Consider the following 21,765-nt stretch of genomic DNA (forward strand, 5'->3'; position numbering starts at 1 on the left):
CACGTAGTGAGAATTTATTTGGAAAATATTGATTTTATTTCCTTTAAAACTCTGCAATCATACTGCACAAAAGTGTTTACCCAAGTGGTATAATCAGTGTTAGCTTTTTTACATTTTTTATTTTTTACCAAAATGGTCTCCAGGCAGCAACCAATGTTCACCCATATTGTGCATAAATGACTTAAGGCAACATGGAGGACCAGGCCAGGCTTCATATGTAGAACCCAACTCAGAGGCTGCTGGTTTGACAATGAACCAGGAAACTGTTGCCAGTATCTGATTTTGCAACAACATTGGCACAATGCATTTTCTCCAAGAGCACCTTGGTTAAAGGCAGCATGTTACATTTTGAAATAATACCACACCTTTACTCGAACGTATGGCAGCAAGCAGAGACCTGGCATGCCACTGACGCAGGGACAAATTATCAAACAAACTTCCTGTACTCCAGTTAACCCATCTCTAAAAATGCAGTTACTGCTAACCTTACAATAAAATTGTGTATTTCATGAGTTACATAAAAAATAAACTTTAAATTTAAGTACCAATAACTAACTGGTAGCTAAAATTGATTCAAGGTCATGGTTTCAGTGTCAAACAAGGCTAAAATGTGCTGTGAGGAATTGACCTCTGCCTACTCTGCTCTCACCCTTTATGGGTGTTTTAGTACCCATTTACACCTGCTGTTAAAAAAAAATGTGATCTGATATCTATTTAATCATCAGTTCTAGTCAGATTCCAAAAGCTCTTTTTCTAACAGGTGTAAATGGGGCCATAATGTCAATAGGCAGGAATATGTTCACTCAGTCAACATGAGTGCTTTCTGTTCTGCCTGCCATGAGCCAGCTTCTTCAGTGGCAAATCAGGGACTTTGAGTCCAATCAGCTTGCATTGAGGTCTTCTGGGACCTGGAGTCCATTGGGCTGGCCCACTGGGACATTGTAGTGCCGGTCATCCTCTGTGACCAGACATACACAGGGCCAGTCTTCCTTATGGTCGTCGGGAAAATAGGTGATAAACTCCTCTGTGTGTGCCATGTACAGCCTGTAGACTTGGATGGTGCACTGCAAGGCATACCCCAGCAGAAACATCTCCACCTACACTCAGGAACCAATGAGATAGGGAGTTGACGCTTTATATTTAGAAAATTGGGTATTGAGAGTTAGTGGGTGTATTGGATCCATTGTTTAAAGGACTTTGAAAATTAACTTATCTGTATAAGCCTCTTAAAGTTCCAGGGCTCGAATATTGGTTTATTCAGATCAGTGGAACGCTATAGCGCGAGTTAAATCAAAGTCATTTCCGATTGAGCCGACATATTGCAGTCTCCGAACGCGGGAACCTTGCCTTATTCTATTGCACTATAGCTCGGAATTGAATCGAGCCCATACTATGTTATACATTCTTCCCTGAGATACTGCTCTGTCATTGATGCTAAGCTTCAAATCCAAACTCAAATGTTAATCTCTGGCCTGCTCTGACCTTCCCAAGAGTCACTGAACAATCCAGAAAGACCCTGAGGCTTAGGCTGAACTGCTGTTGAGGACAGAAGAACAGATGGTACAGTGCAAGTGTGTGCATGTTAGACTTCAAGGTTTGGTTTGTGGGAAAGCAAGCACACACCCATCCTATTGTATCCTCTTGTTTTGCTCAGCACTGATTATGACTACAGGTTAAATGGTACATCTACTATGGGTTTGGATGGGAAAAGTCCAGCTTAAAAGATCCTGGTTTACCACTGTTTAACTGCCAGGAAAGGCTGCAGTGTTGGGGAAAATATTTTCCCACGCTACCAATTACTTCACACTGGAAGAAGTTAAGCTACACAAAAGCTACCCGTAAAAAGGAAAATTCCACCCCAAAGCTATTTTGGTATTTGTTTCATTAGTCCATTGTTGATAGTCCCAAAATGTTTTGCTTGTCAAAGTTTCAAGATATGCAACTTTCAAAAATACAGAAATCTGATCCGTATGATGATGCAAAACGCAGCATCATACGGGTCAGATCTCTGTATTTTGAAAGTTGCATATCTTGAAACTTTGACAAGAAAAACATTTTGGGACTATCAACATTGGACTAATGAAACAAATACAATTTCTCTATGAATTTGGTCAGGTTGCCCAAAAAGGTACATATTGCAGCTTAAAAAAAATATATATATATAGCTTACTTAACTACAGTTACTTTGAAAAAGTAGTTTACAACATCCAAAGTACTTTGAAAAATTGTAGTATGAAAATCTGAAATGTCAGAGTACAAATTGCGAGAACAGAATTCTCAGATTAGTCTATTAAACAAAGACTGTTTTAAGATAATTGGGCAGGTCTGATGATGAAAAAGAACGAACGTCAACTTCATCCATAGTTTTTCTTTTTACAAAAAAAGTGTGTAGTTCCAGTAGTTAGCTACACCTCTACATGGCAAGAAAGTCCTTAACTACTGAAAAACCTAAACATTTTATTTAGGTCAACTACCACCAAGCTACTGCAAAATGTAGTTAAATGACAAGTTGAACTACATTTAGTTCCCTACTCCAACACTGAAAGATATTTAATTGATGCCTATGAAAACCCTATTAGAGAAAGTGTTTGGGCTTATGTATATCTAGAAGTATTAATGCATGTTCATTTGAACAGGGGACGGGACCATGTTTGTGTGTTACGTCGCCACAGCAACCTGCTGCTCACCTGCTCCAGCCCCCCGCTGAATCCCACTTGGCTCAGGTGGTTGGACAGGAAGCTGCGTGGGCAGTCGGAAGAGTCGCGTGCGTAGAGAAGCCAGCAGAAGACGGGCACGTCTCCTCCCTCTTGCATGGTGGTGTGGAGCTCCACGGCCCGGCCCAGCATGAGGAGCTTCAGGGCTTCCAGCAGGCCCAGCTCCTCCTCCCCTCCCTGGAACACACGCTCACACAGACACAGTCTCTCCTCCGCACTGGAGCAGCCCACCGCCGCCTGCCACTGGGCACAACAACACACACACGCCACATACTGTCATCACCACCATGGCTGGAAATCATATACATTGAATTATTGCTCTTTTCTCAACCGCAATTCACACACAGTCAACATTTTATGGCTGGATGTCATACTGCTCTTATCTTGCAATTCATGACTTCAGTGTCAGTCAGTTGTCACCATAATATGAAGGTGACAGTATACACCATTTTCCCATTAGTTGGTGGTATTAGGGTACAGCTACCAACCATCTAACGACAGAGGGAGAAGTCTTTGAAGTCTAATCAAGAACAGAGTTCCTCCAGAGGTGGAATAGGCTGTTTGCTGCCAGCCAGAGGTCTCACGTTGCGATACAGTCTACTTTCCACAGATAGGTATTAAACTGTTTCCTGAAGACTGACGATCAATCTATCCCGTCTCCTGTTTAATATCAGGCTGCTTCAATAAAACACAGCAATCCGCAAGGGAGGGTACAGTCAGCGCAGTACACCACAAACTACTCTAAAACTGCCATTAAAAACGCCCTCCCATGTGGTCATAATTACAACCATAAGGTTTGGGAATCAGCTACGTCTCCATTCAAAGTCTGGGAAAAGACATTGGTGTTTCCGTCTTAAATACAGTACAACGTGTACAGTACATAGGGCTGGGTAAGGAAGGCACGGGCGGTACCCTGTTCTGGAGGAGTTCCATGTAGCGTTTGAGCTGTTGGGCGGCATCTTCGCTTCCCTCCCTCTGTCTGCACTCTGAGGGGAACATCCACTGGCCAATCAGGCATTCCAGCTCCTCCAGCCACTGTGGAGAAGAAACAGGGTTGTATTCATTATGCACCAAACAGATAGAAACTGATTAAAATGGAGAGGGACATCCTTGAACTTGTCTAATAAGAAATGCACATTTTTGTTTTCCATTGCAAAATGTTTAGCTACGGTGTGCACTAATGAATGTGACCAAGACACATTAGATTATAACGGCAAGCCATACTGACCATCAGGCAGCTAATGTCCACGGTACTGGGGTCGTAGGTATAGACAGTATGAGGGCTAATGACTTATATACAAGTTTTAGAGCGTACACAGCGTTAGTTATGCAAGCATGGTGTACCGTGGAAATGTGTTCGTCCTGCAGCCAGACAGGCAGCTGGGTGCTGGTGGAGAGCACCTGGAACAGAGTGGCTCGGAGGGCACAGTAGTTATCTCCTCTCACCCGTCTCAGGCTCCCAAACCTCTGAGACAGCTCAGTGTAACCCTGGGACCAGACAGGAAGAGCAAACTAGTATGAATCATCTTGTAAGAATGTCCTAAATATTAATCTTAAAATGGGACAATCTGGTATTTGAAAAACAACAACGCAGTCGCTCCTCTGCTCCGCAACAACAGCAGCAGTGGTGGGGGCGGTCAGTGGTGCCGTTTCACCCTACTCCGGATTCCATCTTTAAAAAGGTCCATAAATGAAGGAACCAATCCCATATTTCCTTTTTAAAATATAAGATCATAGTAACTGGCTAATCAACTGACCTTTCTAATAAGGGTACTTTTGGCAGTGTTTCCCTTCCACTCTCTCTCACTGTAGGACATAATATCCACCATTGGCTCCAGACTGCATCGGTCCTCAACCTTTGGAACTGAGATAGGGAGAGAAGAGAAAAAGTGAGAAAGAGAATACTAAATATTGAATCAAAACATTTGTGGGTATACCATTAAAGGAGACACTGGTGTTCTGGTAAAAAGGAAATGATCTGAAATTGACTGACGTGTGATTTCAAACAATGGCTCTGGGCCTGCATGTTTAACTGGCCCCTGGGGGAGCTCTTCAGCTCCTCGATACAGGTCTTCCTCGCTAAAAAAGTGGATGACAGTTAATGATGTTATTATTAACATGTCAAATAATAGAAGATCATTTTGGTTCAATTATGTGACACTGATCTGCAGTCAGTTCTAAGGTACAAAGAGAGACATTGACAAACCTAACTCCCAGATCGTCCCCAGCAGGACCATCTTCTTCCCTCACTTGTAACACCTCCAAATCAGCAGAGGTGCTGGGCCCCTGATGGACCTCTCCTTTTAGGGCCTCCTCCCCTCCCGTCTCATCCCCTGTCACGGCCCCTGCAGCAGCACTCTCCATCTCCTCATCCTCCTGTTCCTTTGTTTCTGGCACTTCTTCCTCCGTTCCTTCATCTAAGAGGTCTTCCAAAGATGGGACTTCAACCAATCCACCCTGGATACCTTCCTTCGATTGTTCACAGGAGTTTTGACTGGAGAGAGAAGTCGAGAAAGCCATTCTGTGAATTGCATACATTTGCACTTCACGTCACGAGAAGAGCATCTCTACTGTCATGGTCTTATGTTCTTACACCACATTCCTCTCGTACAGTCTGGCCTCAGGTGAGCCACAATGTTAGTACCATTCTAATGTTCAACTGTAGAAGACGACACTTTGATCTACCTTGTGAGGAATCATCTAAACTCAGCCACAAAAAGAAACGTCCCTTTTTCAGGACCCCGTCTTTCAAAGATCATTCGTAAAAATCCAAATAACTTCACAGATATTCATTGTGAAGGGTTTAAACACCGTTTCCCCATGCTTGTTCAATGAACCATAAACAATTAAATGAACATGCACCTGTGGAACAGTCGTTAAGCTTACAGACGGTAGGCAGCTTACAGACGGTAGGCAATTAAGGTCACAGTTATGAAAACTTAGGCCTCTTTAGTGTCCTTTCTACTGACTCTAGAAAAACACCAAAATAAAGATGCCCAGGGTCTCTGCTCATCTGTATGAATGTGCCTTAGGCATGCTGCAAGGAGGCATGAGGACTGCAGATGTGGCTAGGGCAATAAATTGCGATGTCCATACTGTGAGACGCCTAAGACAGCGCTACAGGGAGACAGGACGGACAGCTGATCGTCCTCGCAGTGACAGACCACGTGTAACAAACACCTGCACAGGATCGGTACATCCGAACATCACACCTGCGGGACAGGTACAGGACGGCAACAACAACTGCCCGAATTATACCAGGAATGCACAATCCCTCCATCAGTGCTCAGAATGTTTGCAATAGGCTGAGGAAGGGTGGACTGAGGGCTTGTACGCCTGGGGCAAGGCAGGTCCTCACCAGACATCACCGGCAACAATGCCGCCTATGTGTACAAACCCACAGTCACTGGACCAGACAGGACAGGCAAAAAGTGCTCTTCACTGACGAGTCGCGATTTTGTCCCACCAGGGGTGATGGACGGATTCGCGTTTATCGTCGAAGGCATGAGCATTACGTTGAGGCCTGTACTCTGGAGCGGGATCGATTTGGAGGTGGAGGGTCCGTCATGGTCTGGGGAGGTGTGTCACAGCATCATCGGACTGAGCTTGTTTTCATTGCAGGCAATCTCAACGCTGTGCGTTACAGGGAAGACATCCTCCTCCCTCATGTGGTACCCTTCCTGCAGGCTCATCCTGACATGACCCTCCAGCATGACAATGCCACCAGCCATACTGCTCGTTCTGTGCGTGATTTCATGCAAGACAGGGATGTCAGTGTTCTGCCATGGCCAGCGAAGAGCCCGGATCTCAATCCCATTGAGCACGTCTGGGACTTGTTGGATCGGAGGATGAGGGCTAGGGCTATTCCCCCCAGAAATGTCCGGGAACTTGCAGGTGCCTTGATGGAAGAGTGGGGTAACAACTCACAGCAAGAACTGGCAAATCTGGTACAGTCCATGAGGAAGAGATACACTGCAGTACTTAATGCAGCTGGTGGCCACACCAGATACTGACTGTTAATTTTGACTCCCCCCCCCCCCCCTTTGTTCAGGGACACATTATTCCATTTGTTAGTCACATGTCTATGGAACTTGTTTAGTTTATGTCTCAGTTGTTGTATCTTGTTATGTTCATACAAATATTTACACATGTTAAGTTTGCTGAAAATAAACAGTTGAGAGTGAGAGGACGTTTCTTTTTTTGCTGAGTTTATGTTCACAGCAGGAAACAGTATGGAACATAGATCAAATTACACTCAAAATAACGCTGAGATGCCAAAGGTGTAGAGGAGAACAGTAATGTGGACCACTCAATAGTAATTCATTCCTATCCCTCAAACTCATTTCACTATTAATCATGGTCATTTTTTGCTTAACTTTTAGGAAATTAAGGACTGCATTCTTTTCATATTACATCACAGAGATAGATGGTTGAAAGCACGCCTGCACAATTCCGTTGTGTGATATTATTTTTATGATCTTTGGATGCCCCCTAATGGTGGCAAAGGAAATTTCAACCCAAAATATATTTTTTTACAGTTTATTTCAACAAGTTGTGATAACGAACATTTCCATTGTAAATATTAATCTACTCACCTCTTGCTGGTCCCAGATGGACTCATTCTCACTGGTTCCTTCACCAGTCCAGTGAGGTTTTGGGGAACCAGACCATTCTGTGTGGGCTCTGTAGCTCCTGTTAAAGCTGGAGAAGCCTCAGGATCCTGTGGACTGTCATTCAGGTGCGCTACAGAGCTCCTATTCTCTTTACCATCAACCCCCTTTATCACAGTGCTATACATGAGGGGACAAGGAGGAAAGATGTATGTAATGCACACTGAATACACAAAGAGTCACCCAGAAATCCCAATGGTTTGAACTGAAGCTACAGCCATTTTAGCCATAGACGTTTGACTTACATAGTGGGAGATGGAGATGAGGGCAGGTGAGGGACACTGTCGGTAGATGCTGCCTTCTCACAGGCCTCTGGTGGGGTCAGCTGGGAGTCTGGGAGAGATGTGACCACCACAGTGCCAAGACAACACTTCTCTGGCTCTGACAGTACATCCACCGCATTGTGTAGGGGTATTGTTGAATCCTCATCCACAGTTTCAGAGGTAATGGATTCTACTGGTATCTCAGCTTTGAGGGCTAAGGCTTCAGGGCATTTGTCCTTAGCATCAGGTGTAACTGTTATATTATCTGAGTGTTCATTCTGGACCACAGTGGAGGTCTGCTCAGCAAGTACAGTTACATCTATCTCAGCCAGGGCCTTCTCTGCATCTCCTCCTCCTTGCACCTCTTCCTTATGGGGACCCTGGGGAGGATCTGAAGTGCATTTCTGAGCTTCTACATTTGTGCTCTCTGTGGCTGTATCCTCAATTCTTTTGTCCAGTGCTGTAAGGATGGAGTTTGCTATGAGTCCAGTGCCTGTGTTGGGAGATGGCTCCTCAGCCTGTCTGTCTTCTGTCTGGAGGAGTCCATTCTTCTCTATAGTCTGGGGCTGGGCAATGTCTTCCTTTCCATTGGTTTTGGGAGGGACACTACAGCACACCTGCACAGTCACAACAGCCACCTCTTTGTCTTTCTTGTCCTCTGCATCGTCTCCTCCCGTTTTCCTGCGACAAATCATCCATGGAAACAAAACTAACATGTTTCAAAATACATGTACTACAAGGCAAAAGTATGGAAGATTACAAGTGCTTCATGTGTTTGCCAATGGTTTGACTTGCTAATTCAAGTGGTGTGTTCCCACTGGGCACAGACGTCAGTTCAACGTCCAGTTTTGATTTACATTTGGTTGAGTTGTCAACTAACTATTTAGGTTAAAAGTTGAATGAAATAAAATAAAAAATGTCCTTATGTTGATGATTTTTTGCAAATCCAATCAGTTTTCCACATCGATTCAATGTCATCACATTGTTTATGGGGGTTGAAATTACCTGGAAACTATGTTGATTCAACCAGTTTTTGCACAGTGGGTTTTGATTGCAGTCCAATCAATGACTGATTTAATTAGGTAACCAATGGCAGTGTTGAGTCGTAATCTTACCTCACTTCAGAATCTTCCTCGGAACCATTGTGGAATCCAGCGACCTCTCCACATTCTGATGAGGATGCTGGAACCTCGACACCCCCATGAAGTAACCCACTTATTTCCTCCACATTGTCACAGGGACTAGCAGCAGGACAACACCAGTTTCCCATTCCCACTTAGACAATGCACACCCTCTGCCTCTCGAAAGTAGGTCTTGGGTAAAATGGTGTAACGTTACTCTGAAATCCACAGAGTCTTGGTTCCTACCCTGGTGAATTGGAGGAGCTTATTCAGAAATAGAGATTTTAGGTCCATTACAAACTGTTCAGAGCATTTGTAAAAAACCTGACCTAAAAATCTATAGGACAGAGAGAGGATACCAATTCCATGCTGTGAGAGCCCAGGCCATACTGTAGCGTCAGGATGTATTGTTGGTCCTATGAGCAAAAGAGAACATACAGCAGAGGCTGGTGGGATGGGCTATAGGAGGACGGGCTCACTGAAATGGCTGGAATGGAATATATGGAACGGTATTGAACACATCAAACATATGGAAACCACATGTTTTACTCTGCTCCATTAACACAATTCCAGCCCTGACAATGAGGCCGTCCTCCTTTAGCTCCTCCCACCAGCCTCCACTGACATGCAGTGAAATTCAACATTAGATTTCCTATTTATTTCACCCTTGTATGAAGTAGCCTATATCTTTATACTGACTGGAATATATGTATACTGACTAAAATGACATGAGGAGCAATGGCATGCAAATCACTTTTTTACAAGGTGGAAGAAAATATATATACAAAAAAAGGCGCATGCGCTATTAGGACTCGTCTCCGCAGGCGGCTGTGGGAGAGATAAACGGTCGGTGCAAACACTGGATCCTTGGGAGGTCCATACCCCCCTTACCATTTTAAACTTCCACTTCAATTGAGTAGGGCCGTCCCAAGGATCCCGTAAAGCAAACACCGAAGAGCAATAGCGGCACCTCACCTTGATGTTGGTTGTTTACCACAATCCGGTGCTGCGATTACCCTTCGGTTTCGATACATTTTCAGAAAAGACACAACATACTGTATCATTCACCGCTAGGCTGTCATAGACGCTCCTCGAAACGTGAGAATGTTGTTTAGCCAATTCAACTGACTGGCGTGATCAACGCTTGTGCCACCCCGTCCGATGCACGGAAGTACAATAAATAAATGTGGAGGGTGTGTCTTCCAACAGCAAGAAATGTGTAGTGTAGCGAGCCATCAGATTTGATGACAAATGTTGTGACGTAAATTTATTGGAAAACGTTACATATAATTTGTTGTGAGAACGCTAGGATAAGGGTTATATGTTATTCCTTCCAACATTGTAGCACAGCTAAGCTTGCAGACTAATAATAACAGTTTGCTACAATGTTACAAGCAGCATGCGCTCGAGACAAAATAGCTGCATAAGCAGGAAGTTTAGCGCACGACAGTTTCATATTTTGGACTGAAACTCTTGACAGCTCAGGTCTGAAAAATGTGATTCTTGGCCAACATACACACAGCATAATGCTAAGGATATATACATGAACGACGTACATTCGACACTCACATGTCTACTTACTTTCAACGCGGACTGCTGCTGTACACGGTTTCAAAATATAGTTTTACAGTTGTCCCACTTGTTGTGAAATACAGCAACCAGTTGATAAACGTCGTTCTGCTGGAATGGGGGGTGTTTGACAGTTCAACATATACAACAAAGATGTTTGATATATGAAGATGTCATACTCAGCATTTTACCATTGAAAAAAAGGTCACAGTTCCGGTCTGCTTAAGGTGAAATATGCAGAAATCGCTCCGCCTTTTCCTGGTTGCTAAAATTCGAATAGTTTGCCTAATTTAATGTGACAAAAAAGCAGTCATTGCGTAGAGAATCATTGTACCATTTAAACCGCTGTGAAGTATATTATCCATAATGCAAAATATTGTATTTTTAGTGGTTTGAAGCTGGTGTACAAAACCGAAAGTAAAAGCAAAAACGACACTTTTTTCAACCTTTATTTACCTAGGCAAGTCGGTTAAGAACAAATTCTTATTTACATTGACGGCCTACACCGGCCAAACCCGGACAACGCTGGGCCAATTGAGTGCCGCCCTATGGGACTCCCAATCACAGCCGGTTGTGATACAGCCTGGAATCGAACCAGGGTGTATGTAGTGACGCCTCTAGCACTGAGATGCAGTGCCTTAGACTACTCCACTCCGGAGCCCAACTTCAGAAGGGGGCGCATAGAAATAGCTCACATAGAACCTCTACCTCTTCTTAGCCTTGCTTGCAATGAGAATGACAGATGTATAATTGTATGTGAATTTGGTTGGGTCTAACATTAATTTGACAAAAGCTGGACCCCTTCTAGCCATGACCCTTGTTAATAAATGACTGTATGAGTGGAGGCTGGTGGTAGTAGCTATAGGAGTATGGGCTCATTGTAATTGCTGAAATGGAATAAATGGAACGTTATCAAACACAAGATCATTTTCTCATGATCACTACATGATCACAAAATAATAAAATTATCACGACATAACACAAGTTGTTTTGTCGAGATCACAAAATAATAAAAAGTGCATCATTCATTTGTTCAAATGCATGATAAAGCACCACTTCCCGTCTCCCAGCTCTTTAGCTCAAGGCAAGGGACCTTGATTTATCTTGCTAACGTTCTAATATATAAACTGGTAATGAGCTCCAAACACACATTTATTTTACTAGGCAAATCAGGTAAGAACAAATTCTTATTTTCAATGACAGCCTAGGAACAATGGGTTAACTGCCTTATTCAGGGACAGAAGGACAGATTTGAACTTGCAACCTTTTGGTTACTAGTCCAACGGACAGATTTGAGCACTTTTGGTTACTGGTCCAACGCTCTAACCACTAGGCTACGCTGCCACCCCACAAAGAGTCAGCGGGTTATGTTAGTCTGAAACGTAGCAAACAATAAAAATGTACGCGCTAATCCATCGCTGCCACCTCAGCCGTACTGTCAATCTATCATCAATACATCCACTCTTATTTATAGAGTTTATCTAGTGATCTTGACAAAACAACTTTTGTTGTCTTCTAAGGAAGTCTCGAGGTTTTGCTCACCTGAGGTAGAGTATCTCATGATAAGCTGTAGACCACACTAATTACCAAGAGAGTTTATCTATATTCTTCATAGCTGTCTATTTACCACCCCAAACCGATGCTGGCACTAAGACCGTACTCAATAGCTGTATATGGCCATAAGCAAACAGAAAAACGCTCATCCAGAGTTGGCGCTCCTAGTGGCCGGGGACTTTAATGCAGGGAAACTTAAATCCGTTTGACCTCATTTCTACCAGCATGTTAAATGTGCAACCAGGAGGACACATCTCTAGACCACCTTTAACTCCACATACAGAGACGCTTACAAGCCAAAACTAAACCAGGAAGCACCAGTGACTTAGCCAATAAAAAAGTGGTCAGATGAAGCAGATGCTGAGCTACAGGAATGTTTTGCGAGCACAGACTGGAATACGTTCCGTGATTCTTTTGATGGCATTGAGGAAGACACCACATCAGTCACTGGCTTCATTAATAGGTTCATCAATGATGTCATCCCCACAGTGACCGTATGTACATACCCCAACCAGAAGCCATGGAGTTGCCGCACAGAGTTACACATGGAAAAAACAAGCGTACAGTCAATAACACAATAGAAAAAAAGAAAGTCTATATACAGTGTGTGCAAATGGCGTGAGGAGGTAAGGCAATAAATAGGCCATAGTAGCGAAGTAATTACAATTTAGCACATTAACACTGGAGTGACAGATGATCAGATGATGATGTGCAAGTAGTGATACTGGTGTGCAAAAGAGTAGAAAAGTAAATAAAAACAATATGGGGATGAGGTAGGTAGATTGGGTGGGCTATTTACAGATGGACTATGTACAGCTGCAGTGATTGGTTAGCTGCTCAGATAGCTGATGTTTAAAGTTAGTGAGGGAAATGTAAGTCTCCAGCTTCAGCGATTTTTGCAATTTGTTCCAGTCACAGGCAGCAGAGACCTCGAAGGAAAGGCAGCCAAAGGAGGTACTGGCTTTGGGGATGACCAGTGAGATATACTTGCTGGAGCGCGTGCCATGGGTGGGTGTTGTTATCGTGACCAGTGAGCTGAGGTAAGGCGGAGCTTTACCTAGCATAGACTTATAGATGACCTGGAGCCAGTGGGTATGGAAACGAATATGTAGCGAGGGCCAGCCGACTAGAGCATACAGGTCGCAGTGGTGGATGGTATAAGGGGCTTAGGTAACAAAACGGATGGCACTGTGATAGACTGGATCCAGTTTGCTGAGTGGAGTATTGGAAGCTTTTTATGGATATCTTTAAGAAATGGCTTTCTTCTTGCCACTCTTCCATAAAGGCCAGATTTGTGCAATATACGACTGATTGTTGTCCTATGGACAGAGTCTCCCACCTCAGCTGTAGATCTCTGCAGTTCATCCAGAGTGATCATGGGCCTCTTGGCTGCATCTCTGATCAGTCTTCTCCTTGTATGAGCTGAAAGTTTAGAGGGACGGCCAGGTCTTGGTAGATTTGCAGTGGTCTGATACTCCTTCCATTTCAATATTATTGCTTGCACAGTGCTCCTTGGGATGTTTAAAGCTTGGGAAATGTTTTTGTATCCAAATCCGGCTTTAAACTTCTTCACAACAGTATCTCGGACCTGCCTGGTGTGTTCCTTGTTCTTCATGATGCTCTCTGCGCTTTTAACGTACCTCTGAGACTATCACAGTGCAGGTGCATTTATACGGAGACTTGATTACACACAGGTGGATTGTATTTATCATCATTAGTCATTTAGGTCAACATTGGATCATTCAGAGATCCTCACTGAACTTCTGGAGAGAGTTTGCTGCACTGAAAGTAAAGGGGCTGAATAATTTTGCACGCCCAATTTTTGGCCCCGCAGCCGGACAACTTTCTCACGGTTTCTGGAAGGAAATGCTGTAGGAACGCTCAACCGGTGTCGCTCATTCAGCCGACAGAAACTTTCAACCGGTTTTCCCCATTAGGCTGAGGGTTGGAGTCAGAGGCCGAGTCTTCTCTGGTCTCTACTCCTCCCGTTACGGGGTCTGAGACGCCGAAGCTTCCCACCATTAACTCTGACAAATTGAAAACTCTAGTCATTGGCGACTCCATTACCCGCAGAATTAGACTTAAAGCGAATCATCCAGCGATCATACGCTGTTTACCCGGGGGCAGGGCTACCGACGTTAAGGCTAATCTGAAGATGGTGCTGGCTAAAGCTAAAACTGGCGAGTGTAGAGAGTATAGAGATATTGTTATCCACGTCGGCACCAACGATGTTAGGATGAAACAGTCAGAGATCACCAAGCGCAACATAGCTTCTGCGTGCATATCAGCTAGAAAGATGTGTCGGCATCGAGTAATTGTCTCTGGCCCCCTCCCAGTTAGGGGGAGTGATGAGCTCTACAGCAGAGTCTCACAACTCAATCGCTGGTTGAAAACTGTTTTCTGCCCCTCCCAAAAGATAGAATTTGTAGATAATTGGCCCTCTTTCTGGGACTCACCCACAAACAGGACCAAGCCTGACCTGCTGAGGAGTGACGGACTCCATCCTAGCTGGAGGGGTGCTCTCATTTTATCTACCAACATAGACAGGGCTCTAACTCCTCTAGCCCCACAATGAAATAGGGTGCAGGCCAGGCAGCAGGCTGTTAGCCAGCCTGCCAGCATAGTGGAGTCTGCCACTAGCACAGTCAGTGTAGTCAGCTCAGCTATCACCATTGAGACCGTGTCTGTGTCTCGACCTAGGTTGGGCAAAACTAAACATGGCGGTGTTCGCCTTAGCAATCTCACTAGGATAAAGACCACCACCATTCCTGTCATTACTGAAAGAGAGCATGATACCTCACATCTCAAAATAGGGCTACTTAATGTTAGATCCCTTACTTCAAAGGCAATTATAGTCAATGAACTAATCACTGATCATAATCTTGATGTGATTGGCCTGACTGAAACATGGCTTAAGCCTGATGAATTTACTGTTTTAAATGAGGCCTCACCTCCTGGCTACACTAGTGACCATATCCCCCGTGCATCCCGCAAAGGCGGAGGTGTTGCTAACATTTACGATAGCAAATTTCAATTTACAAAAAAAAAAAAGACGTTTTCGTCTTTTGAGCTTCTAGTCATGAAATCTATGCAGCCTACTCAATCACTTTTTATAGCTACTGTTTACAGGCCTCCTGGGCCATATACAGCGTTTCTCACTGAGTTCCCTGAATTCCTATCGGACCTTGTAGTCATAGCAGATAATATTCTAATCTTTGGTGACTTTAATATTCACATGGAAAAGTCCACAGACCCACTCCAAAAGGCTTTCGGAGCCATCATCGACTCAGTGGGTTTTCTCCAACATGTCTCTGGACCCACTCACTGTCACAGTCATACGCTGGACCTAGTTTTGTCCCATGGAATAAATGTTGTGGATGTTTTTCCTCATAATCCTGGACTATCGGACCACCATTTTATTACGTTTGCAATTGCAACAAATAATCTGCTCAGACCCCAACCAAGGAACATCAAAAGTCGTGCTATAAATTCACAGACAACACAAAGATTCCTTGATGCCCTTCCAGACTCCCTCTGCCTACCCAAGGACGCCAGAGGACAAAAATCAGTCAACCACCTAACTGAGGATCTCAATTTAACCTTGCGCAATACCCTAGATGCAGTTGCACCCCTAAAAACTAAAAAAAAATCTCATAAGAAACTAGCTCCCTGGTACACAGAAAATACCCGAGCTCTGAAGCAAGCTTCCAGAAAATTGGAACGGAAATGGCGCCACACCAAACTGGAAGTCTTCCGACTAGCTTGGAAGGACGGTACCGTGCAGTACCAAAGAGCCCTTACTGCTGCTCGATCATCCTATTTTTCTAACTTAATTGAGGAAAATAAGAACAATCCGAAATTCCTTTTTGATACTGTCGCAAAGCTAACTAAAAAGCAGCATTCCCCAAGAGAGGACTTTCACTTTAGCAGTCATAAATTCATGAACTTCTTTGAGGAAAAGATTATGATTATTAGAAAGCAAATTACGGACTCCTCTTTAAACCTGCATATTCCTCCAAACCTCAGTTGTCCTGAGTCTGCACAACTCTGCCAGGACCTAGGATCAAGAGAGACGCTCAAGTGTTAAAATATAAAAAACTATCGGCCTATATCGAATCTTCCATTCCTCTCAAAAATTTTAGAGAAGGCTGTTGCGCAGCAACTCACTGCCTTCCTGAAGACAAACAATGTATACGAAATGCTTCAGTCTGGTTTTAGACCCCATCATAGCACTGAGACGGCACTTGTGAAGGTGGTAAATGACATTTTAATGGCATCGGACCGAGGCTCTGCATCTGTCCTCGTGCTCCTAGACCTTAGTGCTGCTTTTGATACCATCGATCACCACATTCTTTTGGAGAGATTGGAAACCCAAATTGGTCTACACGGACATGTTCTGGCCTGGTTTAGATCTTATCTGTCGGAAAGATATCAGTTTGTCTCTGTGAATGGTTTGTCCTCTGACAAATCAACTGTAAATTTCGGTGTTCCTCAAGGTTCCGTTTTAGGACCACTATTGTTTTCACTATATATTTTACCTCTTGGGGATGTTATTCGAAAACATAATGTAAACTTTCACTGCTATGCGGATGACACACAGTTGTACATTTCAATGAAACATGGTGAAGCCCCAAAATTGCCCTCGCTAGAAGCATGGGTTTCAGACATAAGGAAGTGGATGGCTGCAAACTTTCTACTATTAAACTCGGACAAAACAGAGATGCTTGTTCTAGGTCCCAAGAAACAAAGAGATCTTCTGTTGAATCTGACAATTAATCTTAATGGTTGTACAGTCGTCTCAAATAAAACTGTGAAGGACGTCGGCGTTACTCTGGACCCTGATCTCTCTTTTGAAGAACATATCAAGACCATTTCGAGGACAGCTTTTTTCCATCTACGTAACATTGCAAAAATCAGAAACTTTCTGTCCAAAAATGATGCAGAAAAATTAATCCATGCTTTTGTCACTTCTAGGTTAGACTACTGCAATGCTCTATTTTCCGGCTACCCGGATAAAGCACTAAATAAACTTCAGTTAGTGCTAAATACAGCTGCTAGAATCCTGACTAGAACCAAAAAATGTGATCATATTACTCCAGTGCTAGCCTCTCTACACTGGCTTCCTGTCAAAGCAAGGGCTGATTTCAAGGTTTTACTGCTAACCTACAAAGCATTACATGGGCATGCTCCTACCTATCTCTCTGATTTGGTCCTGCCGTACATACCTACACGTACGCTACGGTCACAAGACGCAGGCCTCCTAATTGTCCCAAGAATTTCTAAGCAAACAGCTGGAGGCAGGGCTTTCTCCTATAGAGCTCCATTTTTATGGAACGGTCTGCCTACCCATGTCAGAGACGCAAACTCGGTCTCAACCTTTAAGTCTTTACTGAAGACTCATCTCTTCAGTGGGTCATATGATTGAGTGTAGTCTGGCCCAGGAGTGGGAAGGTGAACGGAAAGGCTCTGGAGCAACGAACCGCCCTTGCTGTCTCTGCCTGGCCGGTTCCCCTCTTTCCACTGGGATTCTCTGCCTCTAACCCTATTACAGGGGCTGAGTCACTGGCTTACTGGGGCTCTCTCATGCCGTCCCTGGAGGGGGTGCGTCACCTGAGTGGGTTGATTCACTGTTGTGGTCATCCTGTCTGGGTTGGCGCCCCCCCCTTGGGTTGTGCCGCGGCGGAGATCTTTGTGGGCTATACTCAGCCTTGTCTCAGGATGGTAAGTTGGTGGTTGAAGATATCCCTCTAGTGGTGTGGGGGCTGTGCTTTGGCAAAGTGGATGGGGTTATATCCTTCCTGTTTGGCCCTGTCCGGGGGTGTCCTCGGATGGGGCCACAGTCTCTCCTGACCCCTCCTGCCTCAGCCTCCAGTATTTATGCTGCAGTAGTTTGTGTCGGGGGGCTGGGGTCAGTTTGTTATATCTGGAGTACTTCTCCTGTCCTATTCGGTGTCCTGTGTGAATCTAAGTGTGCGTTCTCTAATTCTCTCCTTCTCTCTTTCTTTCTCTCTCTCGGAGGACCTGAGCCCTAGGACCATGCCCCAGGACTACCTGACATGATGACTCCTTGCTGTCCCCAGTCCACCTGGCCATGCTGCTGTTCCAGTTTCAATTGACCTGAGCCCTAGGACCATGCCCCAGGACTACCTGACATGATGACTCCTTGCTGTCCCCAGTCCACCTGGCCATGCTGCTGCTCCAGTTTCAACTGTTCTGCCTTATTATTATTCGACCATGCTGGTCATTTATGAACATTTGAACATCTTGGCCATGTTCTGTTATAATCTCCACCCGGCACAGCCAGAAGAGGACTGGCCACCCCACATAGCCTGGTTCCTCTCTAGGTTTCTTCCTAGGTTTTGGCCTTTCTAGGGAGTTTTTCCTAGCCACCGTGCTTCTACACCTGCATTGCTTGCTGTTTGGGGTTTTAGGCTGGGTTTCTGTACAGCATTTTGAGATATCAGCTGATGTACGAAGGGCTATATAAATAAATTTGATTTGATATGATTTGATTTTGATTTGATCACTGCCTGGTATGGAAACTGCTCGGCCTCCGACCACAAGGCACTACAGAGGGTAATGCCTATGGCCCAGTACATCACTGGGGCCAAGCTTCCTGCCATCCAGGACCTCTATACCAGGTGTTGTCAGAAGAAGGCCCTAAAAATGGTCAAAGATTCCAGCCACCCTGGGCATGGACTGTTCTCTACCGCACGGCAAGTGGTACCGGAGCACCAAGTCTAGGTCCAAAATGCTTCTTAACTGCTTCTACACACAAAGCCATAAGACTCCTGAACATCTACTCAAAGGGCTACCCAGACCCCTCTTTTACGCTGCTGCTGCTCTCTGTTTATTATATACATGTATGCATAGTCACTTTACCTCTACCTACACGTACATATTAGCTCCATTACCTTGACTAACCGGGACCCCGTCGCTATTGTTGTTTTACTGCTTCTGTTTCATTTTTTTGTTACTTTTATATTCAATTTTTTACTTAACACTTTAAAAAAACTTCTTAATGCATTGTTGGTTAGGGGCTTGTAAGCAAGCATTTCACTGTAAGGTCTACTTACACCTGTTGTATTCAGCGCATGTGACAAATAAAATTTGATTTGATTTGTGATCACCAGAAAATGATCTTGTGATCTCAACCAAACAACTTTTTCATGTCGTGATAATGAGATAAATAAGTTGTGATCTCGACATAACTAGGGGATGCTTGTTTTATTCATATGTTCTCTCTGGACTTCCATACCTATCGACTTCTTGAAGCAGAGATCTCTTTGTCGGAATTTACCCAGAATGCCCCGCTGACAACGTACAGGCAATGTACACAGTCAGCGTTAATAAGATTCCAATGGAGTTTCCCATAACCGATCTCTGTGGTTATCCCAAAACGTTATTCTTTCCCCATGTATTTTCCCCATAGGAATTGCTGAACAAACTAATTTCCATTTTTTAGTACTATATGCTGGCGAACTCTATTAGACTGTATATGAACCAGAAAAAATTGTGAGTGGGATGTCTTGCTTCCTCTTGCGTTTCTGTGTCACGTCCTGACCATAGAGAGCCTTTATTTTAAATGGTGGAGTAGGTCAGGGCGTGACTGGGGGGGTGTTCTAGGTTATTATTTCTATGTGGTGTTCTAGGTTTATTTTCTATGTTGGGGATTTGTATGATTCCCAATTAGAGGCAGCTGGTAATCGTTGTCTCTAATTGGGGATCATATTTAAGTAGTGTTTGTTCCCACCTGTGTTTATGGGATATTGTTTTGAGTTATTGCACGTAGCATCTCTGTAGTCACGGTTTGTTTCGTTTGTTTGTTTACTGTTTGTTTAACTATTAAATAATTATGTGGAACTCAACATACGCTGCACCTTGGTCCGTCTATACAAACGAGCATGACACTGTTATAAAATCGTTTTTTACTAGTGTTATACAGCTATGACCGGAAGTTACTTTTCGTGGCAGGTTAGGATAATTAACGTTGCAGGTTAGGAGAATTAGGTTAAAGTTAGGAAAAGGGTTTGGGTTAGTTAAAATGTTCTCCTAATCTGCTATGAAAAGTCACTTACGGTCGTAGCAGTACTCCATCTAGTCACAACCAAAGATTAGCTCTTATATTGACAAGATATTTGAGGGACCGCTCTAACAATGGAAATAAATGTCCTCAACGAGGGAAGGCAGACGAGATCAGGTGGGACCATTCTAGCCAATGAGAGGGCAGATACGCATGCGAACGACAGGCACAACTAGGAAGTTTTTCTCAAAGTTGCCGGTGTGGTGATACTGATGGTCGAGATTGACTTTAGCTAAGCCTAACCCAGCTATGGACAGAAGTGACTTTACGTAGCAGGTTAGAACTAACACAGCAGGCTAGGATAATTAACAAACAGGTTAGGAGAATGAGGTTAAGGTTAGGAAAAGGGTTACACCAAAATTACACTCATTTCCAGTGAAGCGCTGTGTTTGCCTTGCAGCATTGCTTGCAGATGCAGTTGCACTGCGTTCGGTGTGGTGCATACATTGGATTTATCGTACGTATGCGTCAAACTGTATGCATAGACCACTTGACAGAAATGGTAGCAGAAGGTGAATGTTGAATTTTTGTTGCATACATATCCAGATGATGCTGCATACTATTTTGCGCAATGACGCTGTCGGTGGGATCGAAGCGTTACGGTTAGGTTTAGCTAAAGCACTGCAGTTGTCAATAACTGTTATCCAAATCAAATTTTATTGGTCACACACACATGGTAAGCAGATGTTATTGCGAGTGTAGCGAAATGCTTGTGCTTCTAGTTATGACAGTGCAGCAATATCAACAAGTAATCTAAGAATTCCACAACAAATACCTAATACACACAAATGTAAGTAAAGGGATGGAATAAGAATATGTACATATAAATATATGGATGAGCAATGACTGAGCGGCATAGGCAAGATTCAAAAGATAGCATAAAATACAGTATATACATATGGGATGAGTAATGCAAGATATGTAAACATCATTATCAAAGTGGCATTAATAAAGTGACTAGTGACCCATTTGTTAGAGTGGCCAATGATTTAGAGTGGCCTATAATGTGGATTAAGAGTTACTTGTCTAACAGAACACAGAGGGTGTTCTTTAATGGAAGTCTATCAAATATAATCCAGTTAGAATCAGGAATTCCCCAGGGTAGCTGTTTAGGCCCATTGTTTTTTTCAATTTTTACTAAGGACATGCCATTGACTTTGAGTAAAGCTTCTATGTATGCGGATGACTCAACACTATACACGTCAGCTACTACAGCAACTGAAATGACTGCAACACTCAACAAAGAGCTGCAGTTAGTTTCAGAGTGGGTGGAAAGGAACAAGTTAGCCCTAAATATTTCTACAACTAAATTAATTGTGTTTGGAACGAAAGACTCACTAGACCCTAAACTTCAAGTAAATCTTCTAAAAAATCATGTGGAAATTGAGTAAGTACAGATGATGACTAAACTGCTTGGAGTAACACTAGACTGTAAACTGTCATGGTCAAAACATATTGATGCAATAGTAGCTAAGATGGGGAGAAGACTGTCTATAATAAAGCGATGCTCTGCCTTCTTAACAACACTATCAACAAGGCAGGTCCTACAGGCCCTAGTTTTGACGCACCTTGACTACTGTTCAGTCGTGTGGTCAGGTGCCACAAAAAGGACTTAGGAAAATTGCAATTGGCTCAGAACAGGGCAGCCCGGCTGGCCCTTGGAACTCTATTCCACATCAAGTAACTCACGTAAAATTTGATTCACAAAACAGATATAAAAAAAAACTTATGGACAATGGGTACTGTGAAGCAACACAAACATAGGCACACACACACACACACACACGCACG

At 43.7% G+C, this 21,765-nt stretch overlaps 1 protein-coding gene across 10 annotated transcripts; it reads right to left on the reverse strand.

Annotated features, from left to right (window-relative positions):
• Positions 1-13: 13 nt before the first annotated feature.
• Positions 14-10,537, reverse strand: LOC115130355 (uncharacterized). 10 transcript variants are annotated; one of them, XM_029661422.2, is made up of 12 exons: positions 10,350-10,537; positions 9,128-9,184; positions 8,763-9,015; positions 7,630-8,328; positions 7,310-7,504; positions 4,921-5,208; positions 4,708-4,793; positions 4,472-4,578; positions 4,059-4,202; positions 3,627-3,749; positions 2,688-2,957; positions 14-1,097 (listed from the first exon to the last, which is right to left on the reverse strand). In XM_029661422.2, exons 3-12 carry the CDS (start codon positions 8,915-8,917, stop codon positions 882-884), a joined length of 2,283 nt encoding a protein of 760 aa, XP_029517282.2. In that variant the 5' UTR covers positions 8,918-9,015; positions 9,128-9,184; positions 10,350-10,537; the 3' UTR covers positions 14-881. The 10 variants fall into 10 exon arrangements, with proteins under 10 accessions (XP_029517282.2, XP_029517283.2, XP_029517284.2 ...); XM_029661423.2 differs by lacking the exon at positions 10,350-10,537 and adding an exon at positions 9,744-10,321; XM_029661424.2 differs by lacking the exon at positions 9,128-9,184.
• Positions 10,538-21,765: the final 11,228 nt, after the last annotated feature.

This window comes from Oncorhynchus nerka, linkage group LG6 (assembly GCF_034236695.1).
Source record: "Oncorhynchus nerka isolate Pitt River linkage group LG6, Oner_Uvic_2.0, whole genome shotgun sequence".
Lineage (NCBI taxonomy): Eukaryota > Metazoa > Chordata > Actinopteri > Salmoniformes > Salmonidae > Oncorhynchus > Oncorhynchus nerka.

Excerpts from the sequence above, each read along its gene's own strand:
- LOC115130355 (XM_029661424.2), bottom strand. The coding sequence starts at position 8,917 with ATGGGAAACTGGTGTTGTCCTGCTGCTAGTCCCTGTGACAATGTGGAG. Across the intron at positions 4,203-4,471 it reads AAAGTACCCTTATTAGAAAG|GGTTACACTGAGCTGTCTCA; the intron begins GTCAGTTGATTA and ends GTCTGGTCCCAG. Across the intron at positions 2,958-3,626 it reads TGGAACTCCTCCAGAACAGG|TGGCAGGCGGCGGTGGGCTG; the intron begins GTACCGCCCGTG and ends TGTTGTGCCCAG.